The sequence below is a fragment of the Rana temporaria genome, chromosome 2 (genome assembly GCF_905171775.1).
Source record: "Rana temporaria chromosome 2, aRanTem1.1, whole genome shotgun sequence".
Lineage (NCBI taxonomy): Eukaryota > Metazoa > Chordata > Amphibia > Anura > Ranidae > Rana > Rana temporaria.
Genome location: NC_053490.1, coordinates 222,169,877 through 222,186,594, shown reverse-complemented (window position 1 = coordinate 222,186,594; position 16,718 = coordinate 222,169,877). Strand labels below are relative to the sequence as shown.

General features: G+C 46.3%; 1 protein-coding gene across 1 annotated transcript; it reads right to left on the bottom strand.

Moving 5' to 3' along the window:
* Window positions 1-479: 479 nt before the first annotated feature.
* LOC120926510 lies at window positions 480-5,761 on the bottom strand. Its single transcript, XM_040336488.1, has 2 exons — window positions 4,850-5,761; window positions 480-4,804 (listed from the first exon to the last, which is right to left on the bottom strand). Exons 1-2 carry the CDS (start codon window positions 5,474-5,476, stop codon window positions 686-688), a joined length of 4,746 nt encoding a protein of 1,581 aa, XP_040192422.1. The 5' UTR covers window positions 5,477-5,761; the 3' UTR covers window positions 480-685.
* Window positions 5,762-16,718: the final 10,957 nt, after the last annotated feature.

Below are 16,718 nucleotides of genomic sequence, written 5' to 3'. Positions count from 1 at the left end.
CATCAACTCAAATGCACATTTATGTAAACAACAACTGAACAACATATTGGTGCACCAGAGTGAGAGCAATAATTCTAGGTTCCTTGTTCACAATTAAAGCTGAAGGGACAACTAAAATTCTCCTATTCAGTGGGGCTGTGTTAGTAACCCCCCCCCCCCAAAATACAGATGCTGGCTGTTCTGTATCAGCATCGGTTGTACCTGTGACAAGCTTCTTGTAGACCCAGTCTGTAAGGATGTATGCAGCAGGTTGAATGATGACTTTAACAGACAGCTTACTCAATGAATAAAGACTCCAGAGGTGTTTTTCAATGCTTCTTTATGCTTCAAGGTAACAAGGATATGAACATAGAGGCTTTTCCATAGGTAAATTTCCAATGAAGATACACAGCTCCCACACTCTGCAGACTTTTCAAGCAACTAAGCCAAAATGGGTTTAGAGCAGGAAATGGTGGGTGGGAGCAACCAAACTAGCCAGAACAGCAGGGGGGTAAGGATCATACCAAATAACATAATAACATAACATGTAATAACTGCTAGACAGTAAAAGCTGCGTTACAGCACACTCCCCGCCTGGTATCGTTAGATACCACTATACTCTGTTTTCTTTACATATTATTAACATTGCATACAGTAACATGCTATCTAGCCTTCTCAAGTCTATAAGCTAGCTATATTAAAGGTCTTAAGTGGCTCCTTCACATAACACTGAATCACAATTTTTGGAAGCAGGCATTATTAGGACTGTCTCTGTGACTGGTCTCAGGAAGGTTTTTGAAGCCCCATCCTTAACGATCCTGACTTCCACACTTCGGACTCTTCCATCATCACTGGTGATGGCCTTTGTAATAAGTCCAACCGGCCACTGAATCCGGTGAGCTTGCTGGTCTTTTAGCAGGACCAGGTCCCCTTCCTTTAAGTTAGGCTTCTGGGTTTGCCACTTTTTACGTCCTTGAAGAAGTGTGAGGTATTCCTTCCTCCATCTGTCACAGAAACAATCTGCAAGGTATTGAGCGTATCTCCACTGACGTTTATATATGTCCTTTTCATCGAAGATACCCTTTGGCACTGGAATCTGTCCAATCTTCTGGCTCAATAATGTAGCTGGAGTTAAGATAGTCAGAAATTCTGGGTCTGTAGATACGGCAGTCAATGGTCTTGAGTTGATTATTGGGTTCAGTTTGAGTAGTGGGCTACTCTTTGAGACTGGTCTATTGCCTCTCAAGCATTTAATCTCTTCTGCAAAGACTTCTTCTTGCACAAGACGTATGACGAACAATTCTGCGTTCTCGTACTCTAATGCATTGGGTGACTCCTTGCAAGTGTGCCATCCATGACAAGACGATGTCTGATTGGGCTTGTGGAAAGTCTGGGCAATATGTCTCAATCTTACTATAGTCTTGACCAATCTTTTCCAAGAAGAGAAACGTTTAAAGCGTCTCGCTTCCAAGTTTCTTCTTGAGCAGATGTTGGAACTCAACGTTATCACTTCAGAGCGGATTTCTGGATCAGTATCTGGATCCACCAGGTGGAAATCGATATCTTCTTTTGAGTTTGTAGAAGACTGGTCCGATAAAAACTTGGGTCCTGAAAACCAAATGGTTTGCGTGAGGACAACTGCTGACACTGACCTCGTTGCAATGTCTGCGGGATTCAAACCAGTCGGGACATAGTTCCATTGTTCAGGTCTACTGACTTTTCTTATTCGTTCTACCCTGCTAGCCACGTACACATAGAACCTCCTTACGCTGTTGCATATGTAGCCAAGTACGACCTTGCTGTCAGTGTAGTACTTAACCTGATCAATTTCAGAGTCCATTTCATTTTGCAGGAATTCTGCGACTTCGACAGCTAGGGTTGCGCCACACAATTCTAATCTTGGAATAGTGTGAGCAGGTTTTGGAGCTAACTTGGCTCTTCCTAGTAGAAAACCGACATTGGATCTCCCGGAGGGATCTATGATCTTGAGATAAGCCACAGCCGCTAAAGCCTCGGTAGATGCATCGCAAAAGACGTGAATCTCTTTCCTCAGACTTCTTGAAGTTGAAGTGGGTGAATAGCAGCGCGGGATATTAAGTTCTTTCAGTACTTTCATGGAGTTTCTCCATTTCTCCCATTTAGGCAACAGGTCTGGTGCTGGTTCAGCGTGAAGATTATCTAAAATCTTCTGCATAAATGCTAGAAAGTGCTCTTGCATCTCAGGTTTGTTACAGAGAGTCTTCTTAAGTGCAGCAAATCTGGTTAAAGCTTGTCCTCGATTGTTAGGGAGGGTAAGCCTTGGTACTCGGAAGGGTAATGGAGCTACCCAACTGTTGGAATTGTCCTTGAAGAACTCTTCATCCATAATCTTGATGAACTCCTTATCTTCTACTGAAGGGGCAATCTTGTTGTCATCGCAAGTAGTTTGGTACACTGAATCGCCAAGGTCCTTCTGAGAAGTGAGCTTGCAGTTTATACCTTGGAGTGCTTGATATGGAACTTCATTTTTAAAATCAAGTCTTTCCTTCACATAATAATGCAATGGACATTTCATCGACCGATAGGCAACATTGGTTTTGTAAGAAGCTACATCCAAGAGCTTGTGAGATTGGTCTAAACAGACTTCTCCTATTATCACCCATCCAAGATCAAGTTTCTGGGCCTGAGGAGCATCGTCTGGACCGTTACATAACTCTCTTATTTTATGGACTCTAGGAACGTCTCTCCCTAGTAGAATCAAGATCTTAACATCCTTGTTAAGTGGTGGAATGTAGTCAGCAATGTGGCTTAAATGGGGGTGATGACGTGCAGCCTCTGGTGTGGGGATTTCTTCTCTGTTGTTCGGTAGCTGATCACATTCGATTAGCGTTGGAAGAGGAAACTCTATGTCCTCATATTCTGATGCCACTATGAAGCCATGGGCTCTTCTTCCAGAAGTATTGATCTTTCCTGCACATGTCTGCAAGGTATAGGACCAGGCCTCTCCATGAATGTTGAATAGGTCAAAGAATTCTGGACTGGCCAATGAGCGATTGCTCTGATCGTCGAGTATGGCATACATTTTTATGGAATTTTGTGGGCATCCTTCAGGAAAAACCCTTACAAGACATATCTTGCTACAAGACTTGCTATGAAGCCCTTCTCCACATACCTCTGTACACCTTGTGGTTACGGGGTTGGCATGTTGCTCACTTCTCTCCCCGCCATCATCTGATGTAGGCTTGGGGTTGCTGCCGGGTGAAGGTTTCCTTTTGAACAGGTCTGAATGAAGAGCGTCCACATGTTTGGCACTGTTGCACAGAGAACATCTGATGGTGATCTTACAGTCTCTTGCTACATGATCGGAGGATGCACAACACTTGAAACAGATATAATGCTCTATGAAAAATGACTTGCGTTCTTCAATAGGCTTGTCCTTAAATGCACGGCATTTGGAGAGAGAATGTGGCGCATTATGGATAGGACACTGTTGATTGAGATTGCTTGCCTTAATGCCTGTAGCCAAGACGTTGGATGCTACCTCTGTCTTCCTCACGGCAATAGGATACTTTAAATCCTTGAACTTACTGTTGGTGGCAATACCCCTTGAAGTGGTTAAAGGAGTGGTGGTTGTATCTGGATAGAAGAAGCTTGGGTCATTCTTGGATTTTGCAACCTTCCGCACGAACTCTGCAAAATAAGAAAAGGGAGGGAAGGAAACATGATGTTCATACTTATATTTTGATCCTACACTAGTCCACTTTCCCTGAAGATAACTAGGCAACCTTGCTACAATAGGATTCACGCCCTGAGCAGTGTCTAAATAGCTAAGACCTGGTAAACTAGGATCTAGCTTAGCAATTTCAAGTTCATGAAGGAGGTCACCTAACTCTCTAAGCTTATGATTGTCCTTAACAGAGATCTTAGGAAAGTCGTTTAGTCTCTGGAATAAGGCAGATTCAATGACTTCGGGACTCCCATAGTCTTGATCTAGACGTTCCCAGGCAGCATCAAGGCCTGCGTTAAAGTTATAGATGTAAACAGATTTAAGCCTCTTTACTTGTTCTGAAGATTGTCGCCCCGAATACCTGATTAGTAAATCGAGTTCTGCTTGAGGTTCAACGGGCAAGCTCTTGATTACCGCCTTAAATGTAGATCTCCAACTCCTGTAGTTCTCTGGGCGGTCATCAAATTTATACAGTCCAGTTGTGATCAATTCTTGTAAAGCCATACTCTTGCTGAGCTCCGTAGCGTTGATGCTTTCAGTTTTTATAGCCACCGGGGATACTGATGGTGCGCCGACTTGAGCCATGGTTGGTATCTGAAGTTGGCTGGTTGGTGGAGCGAAAGGTGTTGCAGATGGGTTCAATCTAGGTAAGGGTCTGATGTCTGAAGGTCTCTGAGCATTTGAAGTTAAAGAGAACTGTATCACAGGGGTCATAGAGTTCATCCTGTAGTCTTTTGCTGTACCCTTGTAATCTCTATTCGCATAGGGTTGCGGTGGCACGTGAGCTGCGTAGGTTGACTCACTTGATTTTGTGACATGCGGTAGTTGCGGAGTGTCTCTGTTAGCAGGTGTGTCTAGTTGACCAGCTTGATTTTGTGACACGTTGCCTTCTGGGCCACATGCTGGATGATTATGAGAAAAATCTCCAACTGTAGGTGGGACTGTGATGTCGTGGTTCTGGCTTAAGACGAACTGTAGGGTCCTTTCAATGGGGTCTTGACAAGCAGCCAAGCTGGGACAAGCTGCTCCTTCTTCTTCCAATAGGGCTTGTTCCAAGACGGATAATTCCGCCAATGCTACTTCCTTTTCTTTACTCTTCTGAAGGATTTCTAGCTGAGCCTCTAGCTGAGCCTCTGTTTCTGCTTGAATGCGTTTAGCTTCTGCTTTGATGGCTGCTTCTCTTTCAGAGCAGGCGGCTTGAACCTGGGCTGCTGCGACCTTCTGGCGAGCTTTGAGTATTTGGTCGCTCAGTGTTGACCTTACAGAGCAGGACCGCAGTGACTTAGAAGAGGATTTATGATAGGAGCGGGCAGATCTAGAAGATTTTCCTGAGTGTCTGGAAGAAGCAGATTTACAGGATGTAGTTTCATGTAGCTGTGCTAATCTACCTTCTATCTGTGCCTTTGCTTCAAGATATGTGCTATGCCTCTGCTGGTCAGTAGAAGTAAAGTCCTTTAATTCCACTGCGGCTTCCTCCATGCTGTAATGTGACAATAGGGAATAGAACTTTTCAGAAAGTCTTTTATAATTCTCAAATGCCTTCTTAACCCTTGAGAGAGCAGTGTTCAATTGCTCAGGATTGTTGCTAGTTTCATTAGCGGTTTTTATACAACTTAAAGTCGTATGCCATAATGCAGTCAGGTTACTAGATGTTTCTTCCTTACTTTCTTCGTAAACCTCTCTTGCCTTCAAGGATGGGTGAGGGCCTCTAGCAGGACGAGCAGAATGAAGTAAGGAGTCTGCTTTATCTTGGTTAAATGCAGGTGACTCTGTGGGATCTCTATCAGACATAATGACAAGTGCTGTAGTTTTGGTGTCTTTTTGCAAATCTGCCAGAGCTGAGCTCTGTAGTGACTTCTGATATTAGACAGATTGAACTGAGGAGCTGGATATTTGTGACATCTAGTGCAGCAACTGTTTCAGACTGGATGGCTCAGCTCACTATCACTTTATACAGGCAGGAATACACAGTTATTTCAGTAGATTCAGGTATTGGATTCACAACCAAAAACAGCTTGACAATGATAAATCCTAGGGACTTGATGAAGCTATGATACAGTCTTTGAGCAGTTCAAAAGGTACGTATTGCTCTCCAATAAAGGCAAAAGTCCCTGGCAGTGAACAGTTATGGAGAATTCAGTAGAAGGCTGGCTTCATACACAGAGTAATGCTTCCGGCGGCTGCAGCAGTGGCACACAGGCCTAACTCTCAGTGCACAGCCTGCAGATGGTATCCTGTGTTAGGATGTTTGTTCTTCACACACACACACATGTGGTTACTCACGTTTCTGAAGCTGCAGAGATAGCTGTGTGATGGATTCTTCTGGAAATTTACTGTTCTGTATCAGCATCGGTTGTACCTGTGACAAGCTTCTTGTAGACCCAGTCTGTAAGGATGTATGCAGCAGGTTGAATGATGACTTTAACAGACAGCTTACTCAATGAATAAAGACTCCAGAGGTGTTTTTCAATGCTTCTTTATGCTTCAAGGTAACAAGGATATGAACATAGAGGCTTTTCCATAGGTAAATTTCCAATGAAGATACACAGCTCCCACACTCTGCAGACTTTTCAAGCAACTAAGCCAAAATGGGTTTAGAGCAGGAAATGGTGGGTGGGAGCAACCAAACTAGCCAGAACAGCAGGGGGGTAAGGATCATACCAAATAACATAATAACATAACATGTAATAACTGCTAGACAGTAAAAGCTGCGTTACAGCACACTGGCTCCTTAAAGCAGATTATACCTCAGACAGGAGGCTCATATCTTATGCATTATCTTTCTTTAATAATGCCCATAGCAGAAATACAGTAAACATTTATTGTAACTTAAAAGAAAAAATTCAAAGAACTACCCTTCCCAGCAGTCCCTGGGCCAGCGTAGCCCCTCCCAGACCGTAATCTATATAAGGGACTGTCTGAGGTAACCTATTCCTCTTTCTTTCTGCTCATGGCAGAGCACACAAGATAAGTATTTCATGTACCTTTATTATTTACAAGATAGGTATTTCATGTACCTTTATTATTTACAGGATAGGTACTTCTTGTATCTTTATTATTTACAAGATAGGTGTTTCATGTACCTTTATTGCTTGATTGTATATATGGTCTCTGATACCGAGTGCCCCGGTGTCGGGTGATTTTGTTCAGTCTTGACTGATATGTTTGAGGTATTGTGGAACATGGGGAGTTTCCCTGGAATTCCTCCCTGATACCGAATGCCCCGGTGTCAGGTATTTTGTCGGAATTGATTGTTCTGTAGTTTTGGAAGATGTGGAATACTGGGGGTTCTCCCTGCTATCCCCCGTTTCTGCGCTTTATTTCTGTCTGCCTGACACCGGAGCGCTGTCAGGCAGATATGTTTGAGAGGCCACGTTTGTTTGTTTACAATTCTTTGATTCTTTGCTCGGGTTTTTTTTCCCTTTCTTTGACGCCGGAGCACTGCGGCGTCCGTGCGGGATCCGCGCTGTTTTTCATTCGCTCCCTCGGCGGGCGCCATGCCTGGGCAACTGTCCCCCCCCCTCCCTCCCCACGCTCCCCTTGGCGCGCTCAGGTGGGGGGCGGGGTCTCCGCCGCGGCCGCTCCTCTCCTCTCTTTCGGGGCCTCTCTCGGTATCGAGAGCGAGACGGGGGAGAACGGTTCTCATCGACCGTTCCGTCCCTCACAACCTCGGGCCAATAAGAACTCGCGAGACTTCGCCTCTGGAGTTAGAATCTCGTCAGGCTCCCCTCACACCGCAGGATGTCCTTCCCAGCGGTGTCGTAGCCAGGAACCTGCTGCTGTTTCACCATGCTTTCAACCACTAGATGGCAGTACATCTTTTCAGATATATATATGTAAATATATATATTTCATTCCAATGAATCAATATCTAATAAATAAATAAATAAATAAATTAAATTAAATAATTTAAATAACCGAATCTACAATAAATAATTCAATATATACTCAAATTATATTTCTGGGGAATTTATTCCCTAGAACATATACCTTATTTATCCTAATAAATAAATAATCAATATGTAGATAGATCAATAAATCAATAAATTAAATAAAGAAATTATAGCATGTTTATCTCCGGGGAATTTATTCCCTACAACATACTCCTAATAAATAATGTATTAAATAACTATCTAAGGATTGAATGAATAAATACATTTATTATTAATGATATTATTATTAATATATATTATTACTTATAATATATAACTAAATCCATTATTCAATTTTACAAATAATAAATTATAGATGGATTATACAAATTATATATTCATTATATAAATAAATTATACAAATATGTATAAAAAATTGTATTGAATTGTACAAAGATTCTACAATTCAATGAATATCATGGCATTGTTCATGCCGGTACCCCGGATAGGGTGGACACAGTCCTAGGAGGCCAAATCTCAACAGTGTTACACAGTTGCCAAAACTGATCGGTAGACCAATCTTTACGACCATGGCGTCGGTTACCCCCGCCTGCACACCATATGCCCGGACCATCCGGCAACGGTCTACCGCCCCTGAGAAGGGCTGGGCGTTCCAAAACGCTGCCACGTTTCTGTGGCCCTTGACTCCCCGACAGGGGAAGTAAATAATATGTCCCAGGCAGTACCCTACCCGGACTGCCGACCCACTGCCCTCCCAGACTCCGACCGACCCCCGAGCCTCGGGGAGATGCACATGCAGAGGCAGCGATCCGTTAGACGGACTAAGCCAGACCCATTCGTGGACTCTTCCAGAGTTGTCCGCGGAGTCTGAGGCGGTTAACACCTTGAGTCTGAGGTTGTAGATGATGAGAATGATGATGAGTGTTAGGGCAGTGGGCACATGGCGCTCTATGACGACGCCAACCCTGTTCCCAGGGTGACACTCTATGGATTCTCGTAGAGAGCCATTATAGATCCGGGGGCGATATGCCATCCACACTCCGATGACTGGGCACCTCCGCCCGAGGTGATCCAATATATCACATAATGGACCCGGAGATCGGTCGAAAAACTTACCGAATCATTTTCAGGGCGTAACCCCCTTCCTTTACCATTTATGGCTGTGCACACTCCCGAGGTGAACCCCATACCCTGGGGGTATCCCACCATACACGGGAAATCCCCCAAGCTGGGAATAGGGAGGTCCTTCGGATCATACAGACCAGGGCCTTGGATCTTTGGGACCTATCACCATCATCCCACACCTTAGTGAGCAGGCCACGCCGCTGAACAGCCGACTGACCTGTCCTAAATCGGGGCTGGGCCCAACGGGCGGTCGCCTCCTGGGATGCGTGGACACTACGGGTCCGACTGGACACCGCCGCTCGAATCTTAACGTGGCTTGTTCCCCAGCTGTCTCACCTAGCCGAATCAGACCCCAGTCCGACCACCGAGGGCAGGCTAGTCGGGATCACGCTGATTAAGATATTCCAAGACGGCAGGGCTCTATTCCATCCCGGATGAGCACAAACGTCCTCAAAGTCTAACACGGTACAGTGCCGGTCTATCAGGATTATAGGACCGGAGATGGACCTAGTCCCTCTTTCCTCGGTCTTCAGACCTGAACACCGCCCTAATAGACAACGAATTGCAGGGCCTCTGGTTCACCCAAACGATAGTGGAGACGGACCCGCTCTCCCCGGGTTTCCCCAACAACGTCTTCCTGGTCAGGAAAGGAGGGCGGTTATCGCCCGGTAGTAACTTGAGAAATCTCTCGTAATTACTGTATACAGTGACGACATTCTGCGACACAAAGGGTGAGGTTGATTATCTACTTGGACGACCTACTCTTAATGGCTCGTACCCCTCGCCTGGCGAACGAACACGCCTCCGGGCAGTTCCCCATAGATCACGGGGAATCTATCCTCTCCCCATCTCAGGAGGTAGAGTTTTAGGGTTCTTGGTGGACACCAACCTAGTGATCCTTCTGCTACCCATGACCACTTGGCCGCCATCTGCACGAGGTCAGTATCGTGCTGGGCTAACGACGGGTATCCTTACGCGGACTGGCTCGCCTGGTCGGCCTGTTTCCAGCGTCAATCCAGGCCATTTGTCCAGCTTCTTTTCACTATCGAGACCTTCAGAGTCTCAGTCCCTACGTCTTTGCCAGGGGCTTCACTGTGCAGACGTCATCACTCTGGACACGGAAGCCATAATTGAACTACGGTGGTGGCTACGTCAGGTCGACAGACGGCACGGCAGGTCCACCTGCAACTCCACGACGGATTCATCTTGGAATAGGTTGCCAACCACCTCGGTTGGGGTACTCGATGCGGTCCCTCATCCACAGGAGGGGCGTGGCCCACAGCGGAGTCTCTGCTGCACGTTCACACGTGGAAATCCTGACGACCGTCTTGCCATCAGGACTCTAATGCCACACACGTCCACCTACGGTGTGTTCTTGCGTATGGACACCGTATCCGCGGTCCAGTACGACCTTCGCTTGGGGGGTCCTTGACCCAAAATCCTAACGGATCTAGCAAGATCTCTGACATTTCTGCCTGGAACGCGACATCGTTCCAGCTGCGAAATGTACCCCAGGCACTTCCGCTATGGTGTTAGATTGGAATTCTCGTTACCCGCCCAATTCCATCGACTGACAACTGCACCGGTCAGTGTTCCTGGCCCTTGCTCCCTTATGGGATCCTTTCTCTCCCCAGTCTGTACGGGGATCTGCACCCTCTATTCACGACGCACGTCCTACTTCTCTTCGCATGGTTGGGTTTTCGGGGTGTCGGTCACGGACAGCGACCTTTACTTTTATAACGGGGGTTCCACTTGCCTTGATCTAGGCCTTGGGACTAGATATACATTTCGATCATCCGGAGGACTCTGGGTTAGTTGGTGATCAACGACAAGTTAACCTCATGAAGGCGTTCGTCTGAGATGACCAACTACCTGGTGGACTCGTTTGAGTCCGGGAGGTCCTATAGCTCCCCTGCGCCTTCCGCGCTGCGAACTCGGACTACCGCTCCCTTGTAGACTTACTACCGGTGGGATAACACCCATGGTGTACCGACTTAGTAAGCGTTAAGTTTCAACGCCCATCACACCCAGGGTATCAACGCTCTTGGGAGGTGATCAGTGGTCCTGACCACGCGCCAGGACTGGGGGGACAATCTCACTCTGTCGGAGGTTATTGTCGTTTGAGCTACTGCCCCCTCGTGTCTGATTCCGTCAGACGCATATCGGGTGTCACGACGTTGGCCATTCCAGGCGTCGGATCCCGCCTCGGAGAGTCGGGGTTTTTCCGTCGTGCGTAGGACAGCGGTGGGACTTCATCGGTTTTTTCTACCCGTTCTTCCCCGCACATCGTACTCCGTTATCTACGGATTTCTTAGTCCTTCACGGTCCCACTGCGATCTTCGCATCTCTTCGTACTCCTCATTCCTACGCTAAACCTCCGTTTCCGGTTTCCTCAGCTACGCTAGCCAGAGGGGTACGATCAATCATGGAAATGGCAGGGTCTTACGTAACCCCGTGGGCGCCCACCCCTCCAGAGGAGCGGTGGCTCCTAGGTCATCACCCCGGGCGGCTCCCTATAGGATTTACGGCTAGCGGCGGACTGGTACCCACGATTGCTTTCCGCCAATTCTGCTTGGATCGGAGGAACACATATCTATATCAATTTTGTAGTTGTTTCATTTGTTATCATCTATATATGCATTGTTATAGCTTTGAACTTGCATAAGATATGAGCCTCCTGTCTGAGGTATAATTCGAGATTTTCCTAGCTTGTGACGGAAAATATTGATTATATGAAGACAGGAGGCGAGTATCTTCCCTCCCGACCCAACCCTGTCACGAGGTTGTCTCTCTCTCGTTCTAGACTGTTGAACCACACACCCTGCAAGTCGGAGGCTGGTACGCCCTGGGAGTTCGTTTTCACTAACCCCGTCGGGATTGCTGTTCCGTTTCGATCCATGGGTTTAGTTCACCGCAGATGGAGGCTCCTACTACGTTCCAGATCCGGAGTCGGGATGCCGTTGACTGAATCCGTTGGTCCATTTTCCTGAAGACGACTGACCGGTCGGCTCCGAATGGTTTTGGTTTTCCTATAGTCCCCGTTGGGATGAAGTTGGTCCGGATGAAGTTGGTCCGTGTTGGCCTTGTCCTTTCGTTTCCTCCAGATTCAGATGTTGTGTTCCGGTCGGAAGGTTCCCAGCAGCCGCGGAGATGTCTAATTGGACTTTCGGTTCCTGTTTACGCTAATTCGCATGAAGAAAGAGGAATAGGTTACCTCAGACAGTCCCTTATATAGATTACGGTCTGGGAGGGGCTACGCTGGCCCAGGGACTGCTGGGAAGGGTAGTTCTTTGAATTTTTTCTTTTAAGTTACAATAAATGTTTACTGTATTTCTGCTATGGGCATTATTAAAGAAAGATAATGCATAAGATACTCGCCTCCTGTCTTCATATAATCAATATTTTCCGTCACAAGCTAGGAAAATATCGAATTAAACAGCACAGTGCTTGTGCTGTGTTATCTGCCCCTTGAACTGTAAAAAAAACTCCCTGAACCTGCCACTTCCTGTATCCCACTATATGCGCTGACCAAACATATCAGGGCCGCTGAGCTCTGACCACCGTGGTCATCATCCGCAGCCCTGCTCTCAGCTCTCCTCTGTCCCCCTCACCCCCTCCTCCCTGCCTGTCAGCTCTGTGTCTCTGTGTCTGCCCCCCCCCTGCTAGTAGTACAAATAAAAAATGTGAAAAGGTCACTGCCAGCCTTGTATTATAGTCAGGCATAGCACACTGTAATAGTATTTTTTATAAAAACAAAGCTTGTAAATACAGATTTAGCACAATCTCCAGGCCGGTCATGTGGCTCTCGGCTGGTTTCCAGGGTTACTGCAGGAGGGGCTGAGCGGCCATGTGACGTCAGAGGAAGATCTCAGCCCCTCTTGCAGATGTCATATGTCGGAGCTATAAAGTGGCCACGAGTCAGGTGACCGACCTGAAGATCGCTCTTACAAGCCTCGTTTCTTTCTAAAAGACAGGTACAGTGTGCTTTGCCTGCCTATAATAGAGGGGCTGCTAGTGATTTATATATATATATATATATATATATATATAGGCTAACAAACACTTTAACTGCTAATTTGTTTCTAAGGGGAACAAAGGGTCATCAGTGCTGCTTGACCAGACCCCACATGCTTTTCTCCCCTGCACTCCAGCAGTTTAAGGTCCTCTGACATCATCACAAAATAATGCAGGGACCATAGCCCTGCACTGGATGCGAGCCACAGAGTGTACAGAGTCAGCTTTCTATTGGTTCCTGAGTGACACAGCCTGTTGAACCAGCAAGTAAGAAGATGCACCGCTGCAGGATTTTCTTCATGCTGATTGTTTTTAACCTCAATGTGAGTGTTTTTATTTATTGTACCATACATTTCCTACAGTTTATACTTAGAAGGCACCTCTTTCTACATGTTTTTGAATGTGCTTCTGCTATCCTGAAGAGGCCTGCCCTGAGTTATGGACTGTTTCTTCTTCACCCCTGGCTATCACCATCCATCTTGCATGGTCTGTGCTCTCCCCTGATCCACACCCATTACAATAACACAGACTCGGGTTCTCTGGCATATTTAAAACTACAGTTTGTGCCAGGACCACCCCCATTTCCACTGGATGTGAGGGTGCTGAGGGACAGTCCTCTTCTCTCCACTGCTGAAGCATAGGGGAGCACTGTCTGCCAGGGGAGTGGAGGATCAGGGAAGTGTAGCACTACCTCTGTAAGTGCCGATTGGTAGAATCGGTTCTCTGTTCTTTTACCTGGACTCTGTGAACAGGGGCGGACTGACAACTCATGGGGCCCCTGGATAATAGGAGATTATGGGGCCCCTGGGCAATACGAGGTTATGGGGCCCCCAGGCAATAGGAGGTTATGGGGCTCCCAGGCAATAGATTATGGGGCCACACACATACAGTATGCATACACAGTATATACACACAGACACACAATATTCACACACACACATACAGTATAGATACAAAGTATACACACACAGACGCACAATATACACACACAGTATACATACACACAGAATACACATACAAACACTGAAAAGGTACTGAAGAGGCGGGGCAGCTATAATCTTGGGATTTTTTTTAAAATACCAATTTTTACATCCTGTCCCTGGTTTTACTGAGGCCGGCAACCCTGATGGGGCCCCCTAGTGGCATGGGCCCCTCGGCAAGTGCCCGAGTGCCCAAATGGTCAGTCCGCCCCTGTCTGTGAACAACCTCACCCTTCTGACACACCTGGTTAAGTAAATGGTTATTGCAATACTATTGAAAACACAAATATAAATATCCTGCACACAACCATGTTCCAGTTTCAGAAGGCAAACGCTAGACTGATTAGTGGCAGACGAACTTAATATATCGTCACAGGTTGTGAATTTAGTGAAGTGAAGTAAATGGCAGTATCTACATAAATGAGAAAATGGAGAATTAGTTCAATCACAGCTCACTGGACACTGTAATCACTGTGTTATAGCAGCTTAAAATAGAGTTTTATACCACTAGATTTAAAAAAACCTAGCAACCAACAATATCAGCAGTAAGCAGTAGCATTAGTAAACAGTAACAGCAATAGTGGTTGATGCTATAATAACTTCCTTGTAGCCAGTAGGCTGTAACTGCTTTAGAGTGCATTCTATATGGATGGCTATGATTTACTATAAGGTACCTCTTACTATAACTGCTTCCTTACCGCAGGACGACTATAAACGTCCTGGCCCAGATTCAGGTAGCAATTGCGTCTGCGTAACCATAGTTACGCAGCGCAATTGCTTACTTGCGCCGGCGTAACGACTTCTCCTGATTCAGAGAGCTCGTTACGCCGACTGCAGCCTAAGATATGCGTGGCATAAGGCTCTTATGCCCTCATATCTTAGGCTGTATTCTTACGCAGGCCGCTAGGTGGCGTTCCCGTTGTGGTCAGCGTATAGTATGCAAATTGCATACTAACGCCGATTCACAACGTTACGCAAGCCCTGCGTACGCAGTTTACGTCGGTTGCGTACGTCGAGTTTCGCGTAAGGCTGCACATGCTAAAAGCGGGTGTAACCAATGCTAAAGGATACCCGTCGTTCCCGTGTCGCGAAATTTGAAGTTTGCGTAAGTGAATCGTGAATGGCGCTGGACGCCATTCACGTTCACTTTGAAGCAAATGACGTCCTTGCGACGTCATTTACCGCAATGCACGTCAGGAAAGTTTCCCGATGGAGCATGCGCACTACGCTCGGCGCGGGAACGCGCCTAATTTAAATGATTCCCGCCCCCTACGGGATCATTTAAATTGCGCGCGCTTACGCCGGGCATTTTGCCGGAGCGCCCACACAATTTACGGAGCTACTGCTCCGTGAATCGAGGGTAGCGCAGAAAATTTGCGGGGGCGCAGGGCAAAAACGGTGCCCTGCGCCTACGTAAAAACTGCGCAAATGTTACTGAATCTACCCCACTGTCTTTTGAAGAGGAATACCGTTGTTATGGTAGCAGCTAGCTACCATAACCCCCGGTATCCTCTTCAAGAGCCAGCGGTTCTCTTTCAGATAAAAGTAGTCTTTGTGGTGGATTCGCCGCAAGATCACTTTTATCGGCGGCGGGAGAGGGGCCTGCCCTGCGCCGCTTACCGTGAATTGAGGGCACACTAAATTGAGGGCACACAAAATGTACCATCAATCCAGAGCACTGTGCAACACCCAGGACTCTGCATGCATGGGAGTGACGTCACCGTGGCTCGGCCATTAAAACAGCTGGAGCCTGCGAACCTGAAAGAAAGACCAGGTGAAGATGGAAGCCCTGTCAACAGTGACAGCGTCCCACTGGAGCAATACCTTTAATGGGTAAGTCTGTTATAATGTTCTGATATGTGGTGCATACTAGAACAGAAAGGACATTAACTGGCCGGGGAACAATAAAAAATAAAAACATTGCTCCAGAAGGGAAGTGATTGATTAAAGACTTAAAAAACATAACATAGGTGTGCCTGGAGTTTAGGAAGTTGACAGGGGCAGCTACTTTTAGTCAGATCTAGGTATTTGCAGATCAAGCTGCAATCTTATAGTGAATCTGTCTCCTAATGTACTTTATTTCTTTGCACGTGTTTTGCGTTGCCTTACCCTGTTTGTGAGCTTATCAACTTCCCCTTTTATAATATACTTATCAAATTGTTAAGCTTATATGTCCAAAACCAAGCTTCCATTACCTTGACAATGATTCTATGACTCTTTAACCACATTTGTGTGATTTACAGCGGGTCTGAGAACTAGGAGCACACACAATTGCACATTTCTAGTTCTCTGCTGCAAGGTTGGTTAAGGTGTTACTAAACCCAGGACCCTGCATTCACTATATCTGGTCTCCCACAGTACACAGAACATGGAAATGCAATTATTTTAGTAAATATAAACTGCTAAATACCCTTTCTCATCAGCATTATACACTGTAGCAGTCTTTTGAGGAGGAGGAGTTTTCATTCTACTCTGACTATCCTATGGGGCTGCCTGACCCCTGCTAGGAATCAATTAAACGCATGCTCGGAATCATTAAACTTCATTTTTCTCGGCTCGTTGTAGTGTTGTACGTCACCGTGTTCTTGATGGTCGGAATTTTGTGTGACCGTCTAAAAAAAATCCACGGTTTTCTTGTTTTCTTGTCGGAATTTCCGAACGTTTGTACGCGGCATTCGCCCTCGTTCACACTCAAGGCGAGTTTGATATCATGCGAATTCAGCTGAACTCGCAACAAATTTCAAACCCGCATTTCAGCGCGAGTTCGGGGCGATTTGAAAGATACCTGTATCTGTGCTGGTTCATGCACGGATGTCTATTGCAATTGCCCCCGAAGTCGATAAAAGTAATGCAGCAAGCTACTTTTGTAAATGGGTTCAGCGCTGCAAAATTGGCATCGCACTGATTGGGACAGTGCCCTTGCTGCCAATAGGCTGTGATTTGGCATGCGATTTGGCATGTCAAATTGCGTTGATGTGAACGGGGGCTTAGGATGTTCGGCATGCAAATGCAGTCTAATAG